A 22367-nucleotide genomic window follows, 5' to 3' on the forward strand; every position below is an offset into this window, starting at 1 on the left:
CTAGATAACATTCTTCCATCCATGATGTCTCTAGATAACATCCATTCTTCCCTCCATGGTGTCTCTAGATAACATTCTTCCCTCCATGATGTCTCTAGATAACATCCATTCTTCCATCCATGGTGTCTCTAGATAACATTCTTCCCTCCATGGTCTCTCTAGATAACAACATTCTTCCATCCATGGTGTCTCTAGATAACATTCTTCCCTCCATGGTGTCTCTAGATAACATCCATTCTTCCCTCCATGGTGTCTCTAGATAACATTCTTCCATCCATGGTGTCTCTAGATAACATTCTTCCCTCCATGGTGTCTCTAGATAACATTCTTCCATCCATGGTGTCTCTAGATAACATTCTTCCCTCCATGGTGTCTCTAGATAACATCCATTCTTCCCTCCATGGTGTCTCTAGATAACATTCTTCCATCCATGGTGTCTCTAGATAACATTCTTCCCTCCATGGTGTCTCTAGATGACATCCATCCATCCATGGTGTCTCTAGATAACATTCTTCCCTCCATGGTGTCTCTAGATAACATTCTTCCCTCCATGGTGTCTCTAGATAACATTCTTCCCTCCATGGTGTCTCTAGATAACATTCATTCTTCCATCCATGGTGTCTCTAGATAACATTCTTCCCTCCATGGTGTCTCTAGATAACATTCTTCCATCCATGGTGTCTCTAGATAACATTCTTCCCTCCATGATGTCTCTAGATAACATTCTTCCATCCATGGTGTCTCTAGATAACATTCTTCCATCCATGGTGTCTCTAGATAACATCCATTCTTCCATTCATGGTGTCTCTAGATAACATCCATTCTTCCATCCATGGTGTCTCTAGATAACATCCATTCTTCCATCCATGGTGTCTCTAGATAACATTCTTCCCTCCATGGTGTCTCTAGATAACATCCATTTTTCCATCCATGGTGTCTCTAGATAACATCCATTCTTCCATCCATGGTGTCTCTAGATAACATTCTTCCATCCATGGTGTCTCTAGATAACATCCATTCTTCCATTCATGGTGTCTCTAGATAACATCCATTCTTCCCTCCATGGTGTCTCTAGCTAACATTCTTCCCTCCATGGTGTCTCTAGATAACATTCTTCCATCCATGGTGTCTCTAGATAACATTCTTCCCTCCATGGTGTCTCTAGATAACATCCATTATTCCCTCCATGGTGTCTCTAGATAACATTCTTCCATCCATGGTGTCTCTAGATAACATCCATTCTTCCATTCATGGTGTCTCTAGATAACATCCATTCTTCCCTCCATGGTGTCTCTAGCTAACATTCTTCCCTCCATGGTGTCTCTAGATAACATTCTTCCATCCATGGTGTCTCTAGATAACATTCTTCCCTCCATGGTGTCTCTAGATAACATTCTTCCCTCCATGGTGTCTCTAGCTAACATTCTTCCCTCCATGGTGTCTCTAGATGACATTCTTCCATCCATGGTGTCTCTAGATAACATTCTTCCCTCCATGGTATCTCTAGATAACATTCTTCCCTCCATGGTGTCTCTAGATAACATCCATCCATCCATGGTGTCTCTAGATAACATCCATCCATCCATGGTGTCTCTAGATAACATTCTTCCATCCATGGTGTCTCTAGATAACATTCTTCCATCCATGGTGTCTCTAGATAACATTCTTCCATCCATGATGTCTCTAGATAACATCCATCCATCCCTCCATGGTGTCTCTAGATAACATTCTTCCCTCCATGGTGTCTCTAGATAACATTCTTCCCTCCATGGTGTCTCTAGATAACATTCTTCCATCCATGATGTCTCTAGATAACATCCATTCTTCCCTCCATGATGTCTCTAGATAACATCCATTCTTCCATCCATGGTGTCTCTAGATAACATCCATTCTTCCATCCATGGTGTCTCTAGATAACATTATTCCCATCCAAGTTGTCTCTAGATAACATTCTTCCCTCCACGGTGTCTCTAGATAACATTCTTCCATCCATTGTGTCTCCAGATAACATCAATTCTTCCATCCATGGTCTCTCTAGATAACATTATTCCATCCATGGTGTCTCTAGATAACATTCTTCCCTCATGGTGTCTCTAGATAACATTCTTCCATCCATGGTGTCTCTAGATAACATCCATTCTTCCCTCCATGGTGTCTCTAGATAACATTCTTCCATCCATGGTGTCTCTAGATAACATTCTTCCCTCCATGGTGTCTCTAGATAACATTCTTCCATCCATGGTGTCTCTAGATGACATTCTTCCCTCCATGGTGTCTCTAGATAACATTCTTCCATCCATGGTGTCTCTAGATAACATTCTTCCATCCATGGTGTCTCTAGATAACATTCTTCCCTCCATGGTGTCTCTAGATGACATTCTTCCATCCATGGTGTCTCTAGATAACGTTCTTCCATCCATGGTGTCTCTAGATAACATCCATTCTTCCATCCATGGTGTCTCTAGATAACATCCATTCTTCCATCCATGTTGTCTCTAGATAACATCCATTCTTCCCTCCATGATGTCTCTAGATAACATTCTTCCCTCCATGGTGTCTCTAGATAACATTCTTCCCTCCATGGTGTCTCTAGATAACATTCTTCCATCCATGATGTCTCTAGATAACATCAATTCTTCCCATCCATGGTGTCTCTAGATAACATCCATCCCTCCATGGTGTCTCTAGATAAAATCCATCCCTCCATGGTGTCTCTAGATAACATCCATCCCTCCATGGTGTCCCTAGATGACATCCATCCCTCCATGGTGTCCCTAGATAAAATCCATCCCTCCATGGTGTCTCTAGATAACATCCATCCCTCCATGGTATCCCTAGATGACATCCATCCCTCCATGGTGTCTCTAGATAACATCCATCCCTCCATGGTGTCTCTAGATAACATTTTTCCCTCCATGGTGTCTCTAGATAACATCCATCCCTCCATGGTGTCCCTAGATGACATCCATCCATCCATGGTGTCTCTAGATAACATTCTTCCATCCATGGTGTCTCTAGATAACATTCTTCCATCCATGGTGTCCCTAGATAAAATCCATCCCTCCATGGTGTCTCTAGATAACATCCATCCCTCCATGGTGTCTCTAGATAACATTCTTCCCTCCACGGTGTCTCTAGATAACATTCTTCCCTCCATGATGTCTCTAGATAACATTCTTCCCTCCATGGTGTCTCTAGATAACATTCTTCCCTCCATGGTGTCTCTAGATGACATTCTTCCCTCCATGGTGTCTCTAGATAACATCCATCCCTCCATGGTGTCTCTAGATAACATCCATCCATCCATGGTGTCTCTAGATAACATCCATCCCTCCATGATGTCTCTAGATAACATCCATTCTTCCATCCATGGTGTCTCTAGATAACATCCATCCATCCATGGTGTCTCTAGATAACATCCTTCCCTCCATGATGTCTCTAGATAACATCCATTCTTCCATCCATGGTGTCTCTAGATAACATCCATCCATCCATGGTGTCTCTAGATAACATCCTTCCCTCCATGGTGTCTCTAGATAACATTCTTCCATCCATGGTGTCTCTAGATAACATCCATCCCTCCATGGTGTCTCTAGATAACATCCATTCCTCCATGGTGTCTCTAGATGACATCCATCCCTCCATGGTGTCTCTAGATAACATCCATTCCTCAATGGTGTCTCTAGATGACATCCATCCCTCCATGGTGTCTCTAGATAACACCCATTCCTCCATGGTGTCTCTAGATGACATCCATCCCTCCATGGTGTCTCTAGATAACATCCATTCCTCCATGGTGTCTCTAGATGACATCCATCCATCCATCCATCCATCCATGGTGTCTCTAGATAACATCCATTCCTCCATGGTGTCTCTAGATAACATCCCTCCATGGTGTCTCTAGATAACATCCATGGTGTCTCTAGATAACATTCCTCCATGGTGTCTCTAGATAACATCCCTCCACTGTGTCTCTAGATAACATCCCTCCACTGTGTCTCTAGATAACATCCCTCCACTGTGTCTCTAGATAACATCCCTCCACTGTGTCTCTAGATAGCATCCCTCCACTGTGTCTCTAGATAACATCCCTCCATGGTGTCTCTAGATAACATCCATGGTGTCTCTAGATAACATTCCTCCATGGTGTCTCTAGATAACATCCCTCCACTGTGTCTCTAGATAACATCCCTCCACTGTGTCTCTAGATAACATCCCTCCACTGTGTCTCTAGATAACATCCCTCCACTGTGTCTCTAGATAACATCCCTCCACTGTGTCTCTAGATAACATCCCTCCACTGTGTCTCTAGATAACATCCATGGTGTCTCTAGATAACATCCCTCCACTGTGTCTCTAGATAACATCCCTCCACTGTGTCTCTAGATAACATCCCTCCACTGTGTCTCTAGATAACATCCCTCCTCTGTGTCTCTAGATAACATCCCTCCACTGTGTCTCTAGATAACATCCCTCCACTGTGTCTCTAGATAACATCCCTCCACTGTGTCTCTAGATAACATCCCTCCTCTGTGTCTCTAGATAACATCCATGGTGTCTCTAGATAACATCCCTCCACTGTGTCTCTAGATAACATCCACTGTGTCTCTAGATAACATCCCTCCACTGTGTCTCTAGATAACATCCCTCCACTGTGTCTCTAGATAACATCCCTCCTCTGTGTCTCTAGATAACATCCCTCCACTGTGTCTCTAGATAACATCCCTCCACTGTGTCTCTAGATAACATCCCTCCACTGTGTCTCTAGATAACATCCCTCCTCTGTGTCTCTAGATAACATCCATGGTGTCTCTAGATAACATCCCTCCACTGTGTCTCTAGATAACATCCCTCCACTGTGTCTCTAGATAACATCCCTCCTCTGTGTCTCTAGATAACATCCATGGTGTCTCTAGATAACATCCCTCCACTGTGTCTCTAGATAACATCCCTCCACTGTGTCTCTAGATAACATCCCTCCACTGTGTCTCTAGATAACATCCCTCCACTGTGTCTCTAGATAACATCCCTCCACTGTGTCTCAAGATAACATCAGGACTGAAAGTGGAAAAAATGATTGTTTTTCTTTAGTTAGACACCAAACAAATAATGAAACTCAGTCAAAGGACAGCAGCATTGTTTCCTCAATATAGAACAAAACGTTGAATTAATGACTTAGATTCAATGCTCTGTATTTGCTGAAATGTAACAATTTGTGTTATGATTTCAGATTTTCAGAAGACCTCTTAGATTTGTGTTACACCAACGGTTAAGGTCTGAACAGCGCTGTATAGTCTTACAGCTACTGTGTGTGTGTGTGTGTGTGTGTGTGTGTGTGTGTGTGTGCCCATGTTTGTGTACATGTTGACTTTGTCTAACCGTACCAACCTTCTACCCCCCACCCCCCCCAAGCTTATTAATTCTCATCACCAAAACGTCCCTCCACCCTCTCCCTCTCCCTCCCTTCACTCACCCCCCTCCCTCCCCTCTCCCTGCCCCCCTCACTCACTCCCTTCACTCACATCCCTCCCTTCCCCCCCATCCCTCCTTCACTCTGTCTCTGCCCCTGTCTTTCTGTGCTCTGTGAGCTGTGTAATTGTCTGTGTGAGGCCCGGTGCTGTGAACAAGGGGCCAGGCTCTCAACTGGCCCCACCCCTGTTATCTTCCCAGTGCCGGGGAAGGAGAGGAGAACAACAGAGAAGAATAGTTTGGACCAGTTACTGAAACCAATAGACAGGAGTAGTCCCAAACCTGCTTACTATGGAGGAGACAGTCTCCCTACCAACAAATGAGGGAGAGGGAAATGAGGGAGGTCCTACTCCTATCCCTACTCCTATCCCTACCCCTGCTTCTACCCCTGCTCCTACTCCTAACCCTCCCCCTACTCCTATCTCTACTCCTATCCCTACTCCTATCCCTACCCCTGCTCCTAACCCTCCCCCTACTCCTATCTCTACTCCTACTCCATACCCCTACCCATACTCCTTTCCCTTCTCCTTTCCCTACCCCTCCTCCTACCCCTGCTCCTATCCCTACTCCTACCCCTATCCCTGCTCCTATCCCTACCCCTCCTCCTACCCCTGCTCCTACTCCTACTCCTATCCCTATCCCTGCTCCTACTCCTACCCCTATCCCTGCTCCTATCCCTACCCCTCCTCCTACCCCTGCTCCTACTCCTACTCCTACCCCTATCCCTGCTCCTACTCCTACCCCTATCCCTGCTCCTATCCCTACCCCTCCTCCTACCCCTGCTCCTACTCCTACTCCTACCCCTATCCCTGCTCCTACTCCTACCCCTATCCCTGCTCCTACCCCTATCCCTGCTCCTATCCCTACCCCTCCTCCTACCCCTGCTCCTACTCCTACTCCTACCCCTATCCCTGCTCCTACTCCTACCCCTATCCCTGCTCCTACCCCTATCCCTACTCCTATCCCTACCCCTGCTCTTACCCCTGCTCCTACTCCTACCCCTATCCCTGCTCCTACTTCTACCCCTATCACTATCCCTACCCCTACTTCTACCCCTATCACTATCCCTACTCCTACCCCTACTTCTACCCCTATCACAATCCCTACTCCTACCCCTATCACTATCCCTACCCCTACTTCTACCCCTATCACTATCCCTACTCCTACCCCTACTCCTACCCCTATCACTATCCCTACCCCTACTTCTACCCCTATCACTATCCCTACCCCTACTTCTACCCCTATCACTATCCCTCAGGTCCTCCGAGAGAGAGAAAGAAAGAGAGAAGGAGAGAATTAGAGAACGCACACTTAGATTCACACAGAGACACTGTGGCCTCATCCGAGGACACCCCCGGACAGGGCCAAACAGGGCCTATCCCTACCCCTACCTCTACTCCTACCCCTATCACTATCCCTACCCCTACTCCTATCCCTACCCCTACTCCTATCCCTACCCCTACTCCTACCCCTACTCCTAGCTGTTGTTGAGGAGTGGGAGGGGAGGGGAGGTGTAGCTACCAGCTAGTCCTAGTGAGGAGTGGGAGGGGGGGGGGGAGTGTAGCTACCAGCTAGTCCTGTTGAGGAGTGGGAGGGGAGGTGTAGCTACCAGCTAGTCCTGTTGAGGAGTGGGAGGGGAGGGGAGGTGTAGCTACCAGCTAGTCCTGTTGAGGAGTGGGAGGGGAGGGGAGGTGTAGCTACCAGCTAGTCCTGTTGAGGAGGGGAGGGGAGGTGTAGCTACCAGCTAGTCCTGTTGGGGAGGGGAGGTGTAGCTACCAGCTAGTCCTGTTTTGGTGGGATCAGGGGGATTTGAAGAGGATAGTCAGGGTAATAACTAAGAGGTGTGGTGATAAGTGTAGTCTAGGTATATGGTAGTCAGGGTAATAACTAAGAGGTGTGGTGATAAGTGTAGTCTAGGTGTATGGTAGTCAGGGTAATAACTAAGAGGTGTGGTGATAAGTGTAGTCTAGGTGTGTGGTAGTCAGGGTAATAACTAAGAGGTGTGGTGATAAGTGTAGTCTAGGTGTATGGTAGTCAGGGTAATAACTAAGAGGTGTGGTGATAAGTGTAGTCTAGGTGTGTGGTAGTCAGGGTAATAACTAAGAGGTGTGGTGATAAGTGTAGTCTAGGTGTGTGGTAGTCAGGGTAATAACTAAGAGGTGTGGTGATAAGTGTAGTCTAGGTGTGTGACAGAGTGTACGTCTGAGGAGCTGAAGAGTGTGTGTGTGTGTGTGTGTGAAGTGTGTGTGAGTGTAGTGTGAGGCCCAGCCCTGCAGTCGGGGCAGTACCCAGAGAATGGGGGTCTGTGGCTGGGGCAGGTGTGGCTCACCATGAGGCTGGCAAAATGCCAACCCTCCACCCTCCCCTTAACCTCTGCCTCTCACACACACTCTTAAGCACACACACACACACACACTCTCTTTCACTCATCCCCCTTTCTGTGCTGTCAGCACCTCCTCCCCTGCCCACCCCCCTGGGGTGCAAGCAGGAGCTGGCTCGAGGGGATTATGGGAAGAAAAAAAGGAGCCTAAAACAGTCATCTGTTTCCTTCCTGTTGTATTCCCAAATGGCACCCTATTCCCTATTTAGTGCACTGCTTGCGACCAGGGTCCATAGTGGAGCCCAAAGGGATCTGGTCTGAAGTAGTGCACTGTAATAGGGGAATAGTGCTCTGGTCTAAAGTAGTGCACTGTAATAGGGGAATAGTGCTCCGGTCTAAAGTAGTGCACTATAATAGGGGAATAGTGCTCCGGTCTAAAGTAGTGCACTATAATAGGGGAATAGGGAACCATTTGTGACTCAGCCCATGGTGGGCAAAACCTGCCTAAGTCTCTTCTTGGCAGAGCCTGACAAACTACCAGCTTTGTTTTGCACCAGGCAGGCAGGGAGATAGGGAGACAGAGAGGCAGGGAGGGAGGGGGGGAGGCAGGGAGGGAGACTAACCAATAGGGAGGGATGGAGATAGACAGGCAGGGAGGGAGGGAGGGAGACAAGCAGGGAGGGAGGCAAGGGAGGGAGACAGGAAGGAAGGGAGGGAGACTGACAGGGAGGGAGACTGACCGATAGAGAGGGAGGGAGACAGGAAGGAAGGGAGGAAGACTGACAAGGAGGGAGACTGATTGATAGGGATGGAGGGAGACAGGAAGGAAGGGAGGGAGACTGACAGGGAGGGAGACTGACCGATAGGGAGGGAGGGAGACTGACTGATAGGGATGGAGGGAGACAGGAAGGAAGGAAGGGAGACTGACAGGGAGGGAGACTGACCGATAGGGAGGGAGGGAGACTGACTGATAGGGATGGAGGGAGACAGGAAGGAAGGGAGGGAGACTGACAGGGAGGTAGGGAGGGAGACTGACCGATAGGGAGGGAGCGAGACGGACCGATTGGGAGGCAGGGAGACTGACCGATAGGGATGGAGGGAGACAGGAAGGAAGGGAGGGAGACTGACAGGGAGGGAGACTGACCGATAGGGAGGGAGGGAGACTGACTGATAGGGATGGAGGGAGACAGGAAGGAAGGGAGGGAGACTGACAGGGAGGGAGACTGACCGATAGGGATGGAGGGAGACTGATTGATAGGGATGGAGGGAGACAGGAAGGAAGGGAGGGAGGGAGACTGACAGGGAGGGAGGGAGACTGACTGATAGGGATGGAGGGAGACAGGAAGGAAGGGAGGGAGACTGACAGGGAGGGAGACTGACCGATAGGGAGGGAGGGAGACTGATTGATAGGGATGGAGGGAGACAGGAAGGAAGGGAGGGAGGGAGACTGACAGGGAGGGAGGGAGACTGACCGATAGGGAGGGAGGGACAAAATCAGGCACGGAGGGAGACTGACCGATAGGGATGGAGGGAGACAGGAAGGAAGGGAGGGAGGCTGACAGGGAGGGAGACTGACCGATAGGGATGGAGGGAGACAGGAAGGAAGGTAGGCAGACTGACCGATAGGGATGGAGGGAGACAGGAATGAAGGGAGGCAGGCTGACAGGGAGGGAGACTGACCGATAGGGATGGAGGGAGACAGGAAGGAAGGGAGGGAGGGAGACTGACAGGGAGGGAGACTAGCTAAATGAATTACAGTCAGACTGTCACTGTAGCTACACGACATCTATTGTTTGTGTTGCAGTGTTCTGTGTCAGCAGGTGACCGACTTTCTGTCGTTTGTGGGGTTCAATTCAATACAGCTTTATTTGTCCCCTTGGGGCAATTTACGCACCTAGGCAGTGGTATTGTTTGTTGTTTAGTGCATATGTGAAGTAGACTGGTCGGAAATGTGCCAGGAAAACATGTATGACCTTGAGTTGAATGGAGCACTTATCATTGGCTTGTTTGATTGACACTCCATCTCTAGAGGCTGTAGTGAAGCTACACTGTTATTGTTCTCTCTCTCTCTCTCTCTCTCTGAGTCTCTCTCTCTTTCTCTCTCTGAGTCTCTCTGTCTCTCTGTCTGTTTTTCTGTCTGTCTGTGTCTCTGTCTCCGTCTGTGTCTCTCTGTCTCTGTGTGTCTCTCTCTCTCTCTCTGAGTCTCTCTCTGAGTCTCTCTGTCTCTCTGTCTGTTTTTCTGTCTGTCTGTGTCTCTGTCTCCGTCTGTGTCTCTGTCTCTGTGTGTGTGTCTCTCTCTCTCTCTCTCTCTCTCTCTATCCTCCTCTGTCTAGCCCGTCTCTCTCTCTCTCTCTCTCTCTCTCTATCTATCTCTCTCTCTCTCTCTCCTCCTCTGTCTAGCCCGTCTCTCTCTCTCTCTCTCTCCTCCTCTGTCTATCCCGTCTCTCTCTCTCTCTCTCTCTCTCTCTCTCTCTCCTCCTCTGTCTATCCCGTCTCTTTCTCTCTCTCTCTCTCTCTCTCCTCCTCTGTCTATCCCATCTCTCTCTCTCTCTCTCCTCCTCTGTCTATCCCGTCTCTCTCTCTCTCTCCTCCTCTGTCTAACCTGTCTCTCTCTCCCCTCCAGGTGCTCAGCTCCATGTGTACTGAGGGTGACCTGTTGGATCTCTGCTTCAGTCTCGTGCAGCCGTACCAGCTTCTGTCCGTGGAGCTGCCTGAAGGACCCCAAGGATCCCACACCACCACCACCACCGGGACGTCCTGGGCAGATGCCTGTGTGTACGAGTGCGCCCGCGGCCGCCTCCAACGTCTCTCGGCGACCCGTATCCCCGTCTCCTCGCGCCCTGTCTCCTGCTGCCGCCACCCCTCCTCAACCACCCTGCTACTGGGCCTCAGCGACTCCTCTCTGGTCCTCTACGATGAGAGGAGAGGGGTGTCGCTGCTTGCCCCCTGCCCCATCCCGCCCGTCCTTGTGGCCTGGCACCCTGCAGGGGGGGTGGTGGTGGTGGGGGGAGGCCAGGGGGAACTGATGGCTCTGGATCTTGGCTTGGCTCCTCTAGGTATAAACAACTATTATTTTTGACCGGCCAGCACTCACTTTTCACCCATGTTTAAATATATTGTTGAGCATTTTGTATGTTTTATTGAACAGAGGAGAGACAGTGAGGGGTAGAGAGTGTGTCACAAGGTCATTGGGCCGGATTCCAACCAATGCCGACAGCGCTAGACATCTGTGCTGTAGGCGAATGGACTGACTGCTCGACCACAACGTTCACTTGAATAGAAGTGGCAACAGAAGCTTTGTTTTAACATGTCTTAGTGGACCACATAGTGAGGTCCGTCTCAGCGTGCAGCTTCCTCAGAGTGTGGTGTGTACGACACACACACCTGAATGGCCTTTCTGTAATAGTCAGACAGATCCATTATACCTGCAGCTTCATTATCTTACAATATACCATTTATTATACAGCATAAAATACTCTCTATTCTAATACCACTTTGTTTTCTGTCATTTTGTGTTGTTTAGACCTGTTGTGTATGAAATAATAATGTAAATAAATGTTAATTAGATGGATTAATCATTTGTAATGATTTTGCCCCTCTAGGGTTGACCCTAGTGGGAGAGGACCCATCCCCAGCCACCACCACTCTGAGGCTTGCCCAGCATCTGCACTGTCCTGGGGGGCTGGAGGGGCTGTGGTGGGCTGGGGGGACGGGGCTGGAGGGAGCTGATACACTGTTGCTGGCCTTCCATGGAGGGCCACTGGCCGCACTGAGGTTCAGACTGGGTGGGTGGAGTGGACAGTACCATGTGTCTCTCTCTCTCTCTCTGTCTGTCTCTCTCTCTCTGTCTCTCTCGCTCGCTGTCTGTCTCTCTCGCTCGCTGTCTGTCTCTCTTGCTGTCTGTCTGTGTCTCGCTGTCTGTCTGTCCCTCTCTCTGTCTCTCTCTGTCTCTGTCTCTCTCTGTCTCGCTCTCTGTCTCTCTCTGTCTCTCTCTCTGTGTCTCTTGGTCTCTGTCTCTCTGTGTCTCTCGGTCTCTGTCTCTCTCGCTGTCTGTCTGTCTCTCTCTCGCTGTCTGTCTCTCTCTCTCTCGCTGTCTGTCTCTCTCTCAATTCAATTCAATTCAAGGGCTTTATTGGCATGGGAAACATGTGTTAACATTGCCAAAGCAAGTGAGGTAGACAACATACAAAGTGAATATATAAAGTGAAAAACAACAAAAATTAACAGTAAACATTACACATACAGAGGTTTCAAAACAGTCAAGACATTACAAATGTCATATTATATATATATACAGTGTTTTAACAATGTACAAATGGTTAAAGGACACAAGATAAAATAAATAAGCATAAATATGGGTTGTATTTACAATGGTGTGTGTTCTTCACTGGTTGCCCTTTTCTCGTGGCAACAGGTCATACATCTTGCTGCTGTGATGGCAACACTGTGGAATTTCACCCAGTAGATATGGGAGTTTTTCAAAATTGGATTTGTTTTCGAATTCTTTGTGGATCTGTGTAATCTGAGGGAAATATGTCTCTCTAATATGGTCATACATTGGGCAGGAGGTTAGGAAGTGCAGCTCAGTTTCCACCTCATTTTGTGGGCATTGAGCGCATAGCCTGTCTTCTCTTGAGAGCCATGTCTTCCTTCGGCGGCCTTTCTCAATAGCAAGGCTATGCTCACTGAGTCTGTACATAGTCAAAGCTTTCCTTAATTTTGGGTCAGTCACAGTAGTCAGGTATTCTGCCGCTGTGTATTCTCTGTTTAGGGCCAAATAGCATTCTAGTTTGCTCTGTTTTTTTGTTAATTCTTTCCAATGTGTCAAGTAATTATCTTTTTGTTTTCTCATGATTTGGTTGGGTCTAATTGTGCTGTTGTCCTGGGGCTCTGTAGGGTGTGTTTGTGTTTGTGAACAGAGCCCCAGGACCAGCTTGCTTAGGGGACTCTTCTCCAGGTTCATCTCTCTGTAGGTGATGGCTTTGTTATGGAAGGTTTGTGAATCACTTCCTTTTAGGTGGTTGTAGAATTTAACGGCTCTTTTCTGGATTTTGATAATTAGTGGGTATCGGACTAATTCTGCTCTGCAGGCATTATTTGGTGTTCTACGTTGTACACGGAGGATATTTTTGCAGAATTCTGCGTGCAGAGTCTCAATTTGGTGTTTGTCCCATTTTGTGAAGTATTGGTTGGTGAGCGGACCCCAGACCTCACAACCATAAAGGGCAATGGGCTCTATGACTGATTCAAGTATTTTTAGCCAAATCCTAATTGGTATGTTGAAATTTATGTTTCTTTTGATGGCATAGAATGCCCTTCTTGCCTTGTCTCTCAGATCGTTCACAGCTTTGTGGAAGTTACCTGTGGCGCTGATGTTTAGGCCAAGGTATGTATAGTTTTTTGTGTGCTCTAGGGCAACAGTGTCTAGATGGAATTTGTATTTGTGGTCCTGGTGACTGGATCTTTTTTTGGAACACCATTATTTTGGTCTTACTGAGATTTACTGTCAGGGCCCAGGTCTGACAGAATCTGTGCATAAGATCTAGGTGCTGCGGTAGGCCCTCCTTGGTTGGTGACAGAAGCACCAGATCATCGGCAAACTGCAGACATTTGACTTCGGATTCTAGCAGGGGGAGGCCGGGTGCTGCAGACTTTTCTAGTGCCTGCGCCAATTCGTTGATATATATGTTGAAGAGGGTGGGGCTTAAGCTGCATCCCTGTCTAACCCCACGACCCTGTGTGAAGAAATGTGTGTGTTTTTTGCCAATTTTAACCGCACACTTGTTGTTTGTGTACATGGATTTTATAATGTCGTATGTTTTACCCCCAACACCACTTTCCATCAGTTTGTATAGCAGACCCTCATGCCAGATTGAGTCGAAGGCTTTTTTGAAATCAACAAAGCATGAGAAGACTTTGCCTTTGTTTTGGTTTGTTTGGTTGTCAATTAGGGTGTGCAGGGTGAATACATGGTCTGTTGTACGGTAATTTGGTAAAAAGCCAATTTGACATTTGCTCAGTACATTGTTTTCATTGAGGAAATGTACGAGTCTGCTGTTAATAATAATGCAGAGGATTTTCCCAAGGTTACTGTTGACACATATTCCACGGTAGTTATTGGGGGTCAAATTTGTCTCCACTTTTGTGGATTGGGGTGATCAGTTCTTGGTTCCAAATATTGGGGAAGATGCCAGAGCTAAGTATGATGTTAAAGAGTTTTAGTATAGCCAATTGGAATTTGTTGTCTGTATATTTGATCATTTCATTGAGGATACCATCAACGCCACAGGCCTTTTTGGGTTGGAGGGTTTTTATTTTGTCCTGTAACTCATTCAATGTAATTGGAGAATCCAGTGGGTTCTGGTAGTCTTTAATAGTTGATTCTAAGATCTGTATTTGATCATGTATATGTTTTTGCTCTTTATTCTTTGTTATAGAGCCAAAAAGATTGGAGAAGTGGTTTACCCATACATCTCCATTTTGGATAGATAATTCTTTGTGTTGTTGTTTGTTTAGTGTTTTCCAATTTTCCCAGAAGTGGTTAGAGTCTATGGATTCTTCAATTGCATTGAGCTGATTTCTCTCTCTCTCTCGCTGTCTGTCTCTCTCTCTCGCTGTCTGTCTCTCCCTCTCGCTGTCTGTCTGTCTCTCTCTCGCTGTCTGTCTGTCTGTCTCAATCGCTGTCTGTCTCTCTCTCTCGCTGTCTGTCTGTCTCTCTCTCTCGCTGTCTGTCTGTCTCTCTCGCTGTCTGTCTGCTCTCAAGGTCCTGAGGAGCAGCTGATTAATAGAATGTAACAGTGTGGGGCTGAAACAAAACCCTGCACTCCCTGTAAACCTCCCTCCCCAGAAGGAGGGTTGGTTGGCCACCCCTGCCCTAACATCCATACTGTTTAGTTGTATTAATCCTCTTTCCTGTTTATTTAGTATTTTAGACAGTACAGTGGGAAAACAGAGAGGGAGACTGAATGTAAGAGCAGAGACAGAAGAGGTCTAGACGGGACTCAAACCTCCGTCGCCAGGCGGTAGGGTAGCCCATAACTTGTTAAGTTTGTGTAGTGCTGGAACAAAACCCTGCATACCTACTATCACTTTAGGAGAGGAGCACATCACTCACATCTCTCCCACACACACACACACACACACACACACACACACAGTGTTGGCTACATCAACCCCTGCATCAATACTGTTAGAGTTGAGGGAAGTTAATGTGTGGGTCGGTCGGTTGGCGAGGGCAAGCAGAAGGAATCATAGCTCGTAGAGGTTATTCAATAATCGCCCCTGGGCCATGGGCCCCCCACAGGTGCATTCTGGGATGCATTTTTCCGATAAATCGTTTACAGTGGCTGTGTCCCCTGGGGCCCTCAGATTAAGTTTGCCAATCAAAACGTTCCTGCCGAGGAGGAGAGGAGCACGTCTCTTAATTGTTGTGACTTTGGAAGAAGATGCGATGTGACACTGTCATAAGAAAACCATGTGTGTGTGTAGAGGGGGGTTGTATGTGGGGGGAAATGTGTGTGTGTGTGTGTGTGTGTGTGTGTGTGTGTGTGTGTGTGTGTGTGTGTGTGTGTGTGTGTGTGTGTGTGTGTGTGGAGGGGGGTTGTATGTGGGGGGAAATGTGTGTGTGTGTGTGTGTGTGTAGAGGGGGGGGGTGTATGTGGGGGAAATGTGTGTGTGTGTGTGTGTGTGTGTGTGTAGGGGGGGGTTGTATGTGGGGGGAAATGTGTGAGTGTGGGTGTGTGTGTGTGTGTGTGTGTGTGTGTGTGTGTGTGTGTGTGTGTGTGTGTGTGTGTGTGTGTGTAGGGGGTGGGGTTGTATGTGGGGGGAAATGTGTGAGTGTGTGTGTGTGTGTGTGTAGGGGGGTTGTATGTGGGGGGAAATGTGTGTGTGTGTATGTGTGTGTGTAGGGGGGGTTGTATGTGGGGGGAAATGTGTGGGTGTGTGTGTGTGTGTGTGTAGGGGGGTTGTATGTAGGGGGAAATGTGTGTGTGTGTGTGTGTGTGTGTGTGAGTGGATGGGTTTGTGTGTGTGTGTGTGTGTGTGTGTGTAGGGAAGTGTGTATATTTGAAGGAAAATGTGACACTGACACAAGAAGACGATGCGACTTAACTGAGGGAGAGGAGGGTGTCTGTGTGTGTGGAGAGGCGTGTGTGTGTGCGCACGTGTGTGTGTGTGTGTGTGTGTGTGTGTGTGTACTTGCATGCAGGTTCTGACAATAGCCTCCTCTCCTCTGATCGTCTGCCAAGGTTTTGATGAAGAAAGTAACCGTGCGTCTTTCTGCGATGATTATTCTCGCCAACGTGTGTGTTTCTGTGTGTGTGTGTGTGTGTGTGTGTGTGTGTGTGCATGTGTGTTTCTGTGTGTGTGTTTCTCTCTGTGTGTGTGTGTGTGTGTGTGTGTTTCTGTTCTGTGTTCAGTCACACTTGTTCTTCTCTTTCTGTCTGTTTGTCTTCCTGCTTGTTTAGCTCTCATTTTCTTTAGTCACTCAATTCATTAGGTCTGCTACATGGGAGAGAGAGGAAGGAGGGAGGTGTAGGGGGTAAGGGGGAAGGAGAGAGGGAGAGAGGGAGAGAGGGAGGGTGGGGTAAGGGAGAGGGAGGGTAGGGGAGAGAGGGAGGGTGGGGAGAGGGGGAGATATAAGGGGGAGGGAGAGGGCTAGAGGTAGGGAGGAAGGGGGAGGGAGGGTGAGGAGGAGAGGTAGGTAGGGAGGGAGGGGGCGAGACAGGGAGGGAGGGAGAGGGCTAGAGGTAGGGAGGAAGGGGGAGGGAGGGGGAGGAGGGAGGGAGGGGGCGAGACAGGGAGGGAGGGAGAGGGCTAGAGGTAGGGAGGAAGGGGGAGGGAGGGGGGAGGAGGCGAGACGGAGGGAGGGAGAGGGCTAGAGGTAGGGAGAAAGGGGGAGGGAGGGGGGGAGGAGGCGAGACAGGGAGGGAGGGAGAGGGCTAGAGGTAGGGAGGAAGGGGGAGGGAGGGTGAGGAGGGAGGGGGAAGGGGGCGAGACAGGGAGGGAGGGAGGGAGGGAGAGGGCTAGAGGTAGGGAGGGAGGGAGAGGGCTAGAGGTAGGGAGGGAGGGAGGGAGGAAGGGGGAGGGAGGGAGTGAGTTCGAAGCGGTGAGAAAGAAAGACAAGAAAGACTTGGCCTGCATCCAGGTTTTTTCATGTTCTTCTCTTCCAGAGGAGGAGGCCCTCCCTCTTGCTTCCCTCTGCCTGCCAGAGTTATCTCATCTGGGCACACGTTCGCTGGGGCGAGGGCTGCTCGGGGAGAGGCTACGGAAGGGCAGCTTGGTGCGTGCCGTGCGCCACACGTCCTCTGAAAGAGTCTAGTTTGTTGTTGTTTTTTGCACAGAGAAATAAAGAGAAGACTAAGAGAGCGAGAAACGCTACTAAACGTGTTTTACAGTGTTGACACAAACTCAACATCCGAAGCGCATCATTGAGGATGTTGTTTTTGTGTAGTTTTCTACTTGAGCTTCTTTACCTCAAGGTTTGGTGCTGCGTTTAGTGTCTCATTGCTGCTGGTTAAAAGGTTCCTTTCCTTTGTAGTGAATAGAGACACATAGCATAATGTCAGAGTATTTACAGGAGCAATGGACTCATCCATTGCAGTATAACTGCATTACACTGAAGTTATTCTGCAATTACTGCTTACAAAATACCACAGTCGACGGCAGTTACTGCACTTGTACAACTGCTGTCTTTGTTTTGTAAGGGATATATACAAGACAAGAAAATAACAGTCACACAGACAAACTACAGAGGCCTTAAACAGCCTCTGGTTTTGGAACTCCACACACTCATTTAATTAAATCATTGGAATTGGATTATAGGTGCCCGACCTTTTTGTTTCACTAACAGACTAGTGGTTAGGCTGCCTCTTTCTCCCCCCCCCCCCCCCCCCCCCCCCAACGCAGCCAAAACCACGCCCCGTTATTCAGAGGGCCGTTCTGCAATGCTTTCAGCACTCTCCAAGTCTCCCAAGTCTCCCGAGTCTCCAAGTCCGGAAGTGAATATCACATAGCGTGAAATTTCAGTCACTGATTAATAACATTTGCCCTTGTATTTCAAGATTGAAAAAATATAATAACATAATGTCGTGGACCGAACTAGCCATTAACATCCCTTTAACGCTCAAAGACAGATTCAATGGCTGTAGCATAGCGTATTCGACTGAATGATTAGCTAATAATTATTTGAGAAATTATGAATAATAAGCATATGCTTTTACCTGATAATAGACTACATAAGGTTTAATAAAACAACTTCAAATACTGAGCTAGTAACGTTAAGTAGCCTAGGTTAACCTAGCTGCCCTTCAATTGAGGGAATTCAGCAGAGTTCTCTGAGACATTTTTACAACTCATTGAAACTCTGAAAATAAATACATGGGCAAATGTTACCAAACCTGATAATAACAGGTCTGGATTACGGTAGGCAGCTAATTGTTAAATTCAACTTTCCATCCTTACCTTGGAAGGTCACAGTCTCTGTGCTGATCGCCTGTGAGTGAGACAACGCTAGCTAGCCAATGGGAGCGTAGTAGAACACTCCTCTGAATAACGGGGCGTGGTTTTGGCTTAACTGAGTTGGGGAAAAGACGCGGTTAGCTAGACTGTTTGGTGTTTCACTAGGAGACTAGGGGTTAGGCTAGCTAGACTGATTGGTGTTTCACTAGCAGACTAGGGGTTAGGCTAGCTAGACTGTTTGGTGTTTCACTAGAATACTAGTGTTTAGGCTAGCTAGACTGTTCAGTGTTTCACTAGCAGACTAGGGGTTAGGCTAGCTAGGCTGATTGGTGTTTCACTAGCAGGCTAGGGGTTAGGCTAGCAAGACTGTTTGGTGTTTCACTAGCAGACTAGGGGTTAGGCTAGCTAGACTGTTTGGTGTTTCACTAACAAACGAGGGGTTAGGCTAGCTAGACTGATTGGTGTTTTACTAGCAGGCTAGGGGTTAGGCTAGCTAGACTGTTTGACTAACTGACTAAGTTAGGCTAGCGAGACTGTTTGGCGTTTCGCAAGCAGGCTAGGGGTTAGGCTAGCTAGACTGTTTGACTAATAGGCTAGGGGTTAGGCCAGCTAGACTGTTTGGTGTTTCACAAGCAGGCTAGGGGTTAGGCTAGCTAGTCTGTTTGTCACTAACAGGCTAGGGGTTAGGCTAGCTAGACTGTTTGGTGTTTCACTAGCAGACTAGGGGTTAGGCTAGCTAGACTGTTTGGTGTTTAACTAACAAACGAGGGGTTAGGCTAGCTAGACTGATTGGTGTTTTACTAGCAGGCTAGGGGTTAGGCTAGCTAGACTGTTTGACTAACTGACTAAGTTAGGCTAGCTAGACTGTTTGGCGTTTCGCAAGCAGGCTAGGGGTTAGGCTAGCTAGACTGTTTGACTAATAGGCTAGGGGTTAGGCCAGCTAGACTGTTTGGTGTTTCACAAGCTGGCTAGGGGTTAAGATAGCTAGTTTGTTTGTCACTAACAGGGTAGGGGTTAGGCTAGTTAGTTTATTTGTCACTAACAGGTTAGGCTAGCTAGTCTGTTTGACTAACTGATTAGGTTAGGCTAGCTAGACTGTTTGGCGTTTCAAGCAGGCTAGGGGTTAGGCTAGTTAGTCTGTTTGTCACTAACAGGTTAGGCTAGGTAGTCTGTTTGTCACTAACAGGCTAGGGATTAGTCTAGCTAGACTGTTTGGTGTTAGGCTAGCTAGACTGTTGGGTGTTTGTATAACTAGCAGGCTAGTGTGTGCATGTGTGGTGAGACTTAGCAAGGCGCAGATGCTGACACACAGAACTCAGACTCACCTCATATACAGTGCCTTGCGAAAGTATTCGGCCCCCTTGAACTTTGCGACCTTTTGCCACATTTCAGGCTTCAAACATAAAGATATAAAACTGTATTTTTTTGTGAAGAATCAACAACAAGTGGGACACAATCATGAAGTGGAACAACATTTATTGGATATTTCAAACTTTTTTAACAAATCAAAAACTGAAAAATTGGGCGTGCAAAATGATTCAGCCCCCTTAAGTTAATACTTTGTAGCGCCACCTTTTGCTGCGATTACAGCTGTAAGTCGCTTGGGGTATGTCTCTATCAGTTTTGCACATCGAGAGACTGACATTTTTTCCCATTCCTCCTTGCAAAACAGCTCGAGCTCAGTGAGGTTGGATGGAGAGCATTTGTGAACAGCAGTTTTCAGTTCTTTCCACAGATTCTCGATTGGATTCAGGTCTGGACTTTGACTTGGCCATTCTAACACCTGGATATGTTTATTTTTGAACCATTCCATTGTAGATTTTGCTTTATGTTTTGGATCATTGTCTTGTTGGAAGACAAATCTCCGTCCCAGTCTCAGGTCTTTTGCAGACTCCATCAGGTTTTCTTCCAGAATGATCCTGTATTTGGCTCCATCCATCTTCCCATCAATTTTAACCAACTTCCCTGTCTCTGCTGAAGAAAAGCAGGCCCAAACCATGATGCTGCCACCACCATGTTTGACAGTGGAGATGGTGTGTTCAGGGTGATGAGCTGTGTTGCTTTTACGCCAAACATAACATTTTGCATTGTTGCCAAAAAGTTAAATTTTGGTTTCATCTGACCAGAGCACCTTCTTCCACATGTTTGGTGTGTCTCCCAGGTGGCTTGTGGCAAACTTTAAATGACACTTTTATGGATATCTTTAAGAAATGGCTTTCTTCTTGCCACTCTTCCATAAAGGCCAGATTTGTGCAATATACGACTGATTGTTGTCCTATGGACAGAGTCTCCCACCTCAGCTGTAGATCTCTGCAGTTCATCCAGAGTGATCATGGGCCTCTTGGCTGCATCTCTGATCAGTCTTCTCCTTGTATGAGCTGAAAGTTTAGAGGGACGGCCAGGTCTTGGTAGATTTGCAGTGGTCTGATACTCCTTCCATTTCAATATTATCGCTTGCACAGTGCTCCTTGGGATGTTTAAAGCTTGGGAAATCTTTTTGTATCCAAATCCGGCTTTAAACTTCTTCACAACAGTATCTCGGACCTGCCTGGTGTGTTCCTTGTTCTTCATGATGCTCTCTGCGCTTTTGACGGACCTCTGAGACTATCACAGTGCAGGTGCATTTATACGGAGACTTGATTACACACAGGTGGATTGTATTTATCATCATTAGTCATTTAGGTCAACATTGGATCATTCAGAGATCCTCACTGAACTTCTGGAGAGAGTTTGCTGCACTGAAAGTAAAGGGGCTGAATAATTTTGCACGCCCAGTTTTTGATTTGTTAAAAAAGTTTGAAATATCCAATAAATGTCGTTCCACTTCATGATTGTGTCCCACTTGTTGTTGATTCTTCACAAAAAAATACAGTTTTATATCTTTATGCTTGAAGCCTGAAATGTGGCAAAAGGTCGCAAAGTTCAAGGGGGCCGAATACTTTCTCAAGGCACTGTATATACACACACACACACACACACACATGCTCACATGCTCACACACAGATCTCAGCTGATCTATTTGCCACATTAGCGGAGTCTTTAGGGGATTTGAGAGGTTTGCTAATTGCCAGTTTGTAATTTTAATTGGGACTAACAATCCCTCCCCTCTTCCCCCGTTCATTAAATTGATTAGACAATAAGGTGGTCGTCACTTTGCCCCCTAATCGTCTGACTACGTGCGCCCCCACCCCACCTCACACACATACAGTACCAGTGTGGACACTCCTACTCATTTCAGGGGTTTTCTTTATTTTTTACTATTTTCTACATTGTAGAATAGTAGTGAAGACATCAAAACTATGAAATAACACATATGGAATCATGTAGTAACCAAAAAAGTTTTCAACAAATCAAAATATGTTTGAGATTCTTCAAAGTAGCCACCCTTTACCTTGATGACAGCTTTGCACACTCATTGCATTATTATAATGACACTCAGATGACTTATAACGCCTGATGACTGCATATGATTGATAATATCTGATGACATCAGGTGATTGATCATGTCTGATGACTGCAGGGGATTGATAACGCCTGATGACTGCAGATGATTGATAATGTCTGATGACGTCAGGTGATTGATCATGTCTGATGACTGCAGGGGATTGATAATGCCTGATGACTGCATGTGATTGATAATGTCTGATGACGTCAGGTGATTGATAATGTCTGATGACTTGCAGGTGATTGATAATGTCTGATGACTGCAGGGGATTGATAATGCCTGATGACTGCATGTGATTGATAATGTCTGATGACGTCAGGTGATTGATAATGTCTGATGACTTGCAGGTGATTGATAATGTCTGATGACTGCAGGGGATTGATAATGCCTGATGACTGCATGTGATTGATAATGTCTGATGACGTCAGGTGATTGATAATGTCTGATGACTTGCAGGTGATTGATAATGTCTGATGACTGCAGGTGATTGATAATGCCTGATGACTGCATGTGATTGATAATGCCTGGTGACTACAGGGGATTGATCATGTCTGATGACTGCAGGTGATTGATAATGCCTGGTGACTGCAGGTGATTGATAATGCCTGGTGATTGCAGGTGATTGATAATGCCTGATGACTGCAGGTGATTGATAATGTCTGATGACTGCAGGTG

The 22367-nt window shown here is 47.1% G+C and overlaps 1 protein-coding gene across 5 annotated transcripts in view; it reads left to right on the forward strand.

The window, feature by feature from the left end:
- The window catches only part of LOC110505954 (WD repeat-containing and planar cell polarity effector protein fritz homolog), a 195046-nt gene that overhangs the window by 97592 nt on the left and 75087 nt on the right, over nucleotides 1-22367 (forward strand). For all 5 annotated transcript variants that reach the window (XM_090184051.1, XM_090184047.1, XM_090184040.1 and 2 more), the window contains exons 10-11: nucleotides 10413-10845; nucleotides 11392-11574. In XM_090184051.1, the coding sequence (XP_090040177.1) occupies nucleotides 10413-10845; nucleotides 11392-11574 (616 nt within the window). The remainder of the gene's footprint in view (nucleotides 1-10412; nucleotides 10846-11391; nucleotides 11575-22367) is intronic.

The sequence above is a fragment of the Oncorhynchus mykiss genome, chromosome 1 (assembly GCF_057628025.1).
Source record: "Oncorhynchus mykiss isolate SJ-2025 chromosome 1, ASM5762802v1, whole genome shotgun sequence".
NCBI lineage: Eukaryota > Metazoa > Chordata > Actinopteri > Salmoniformes > Salmonidae > Oncorhynchus > Oncorhynchus mykiss.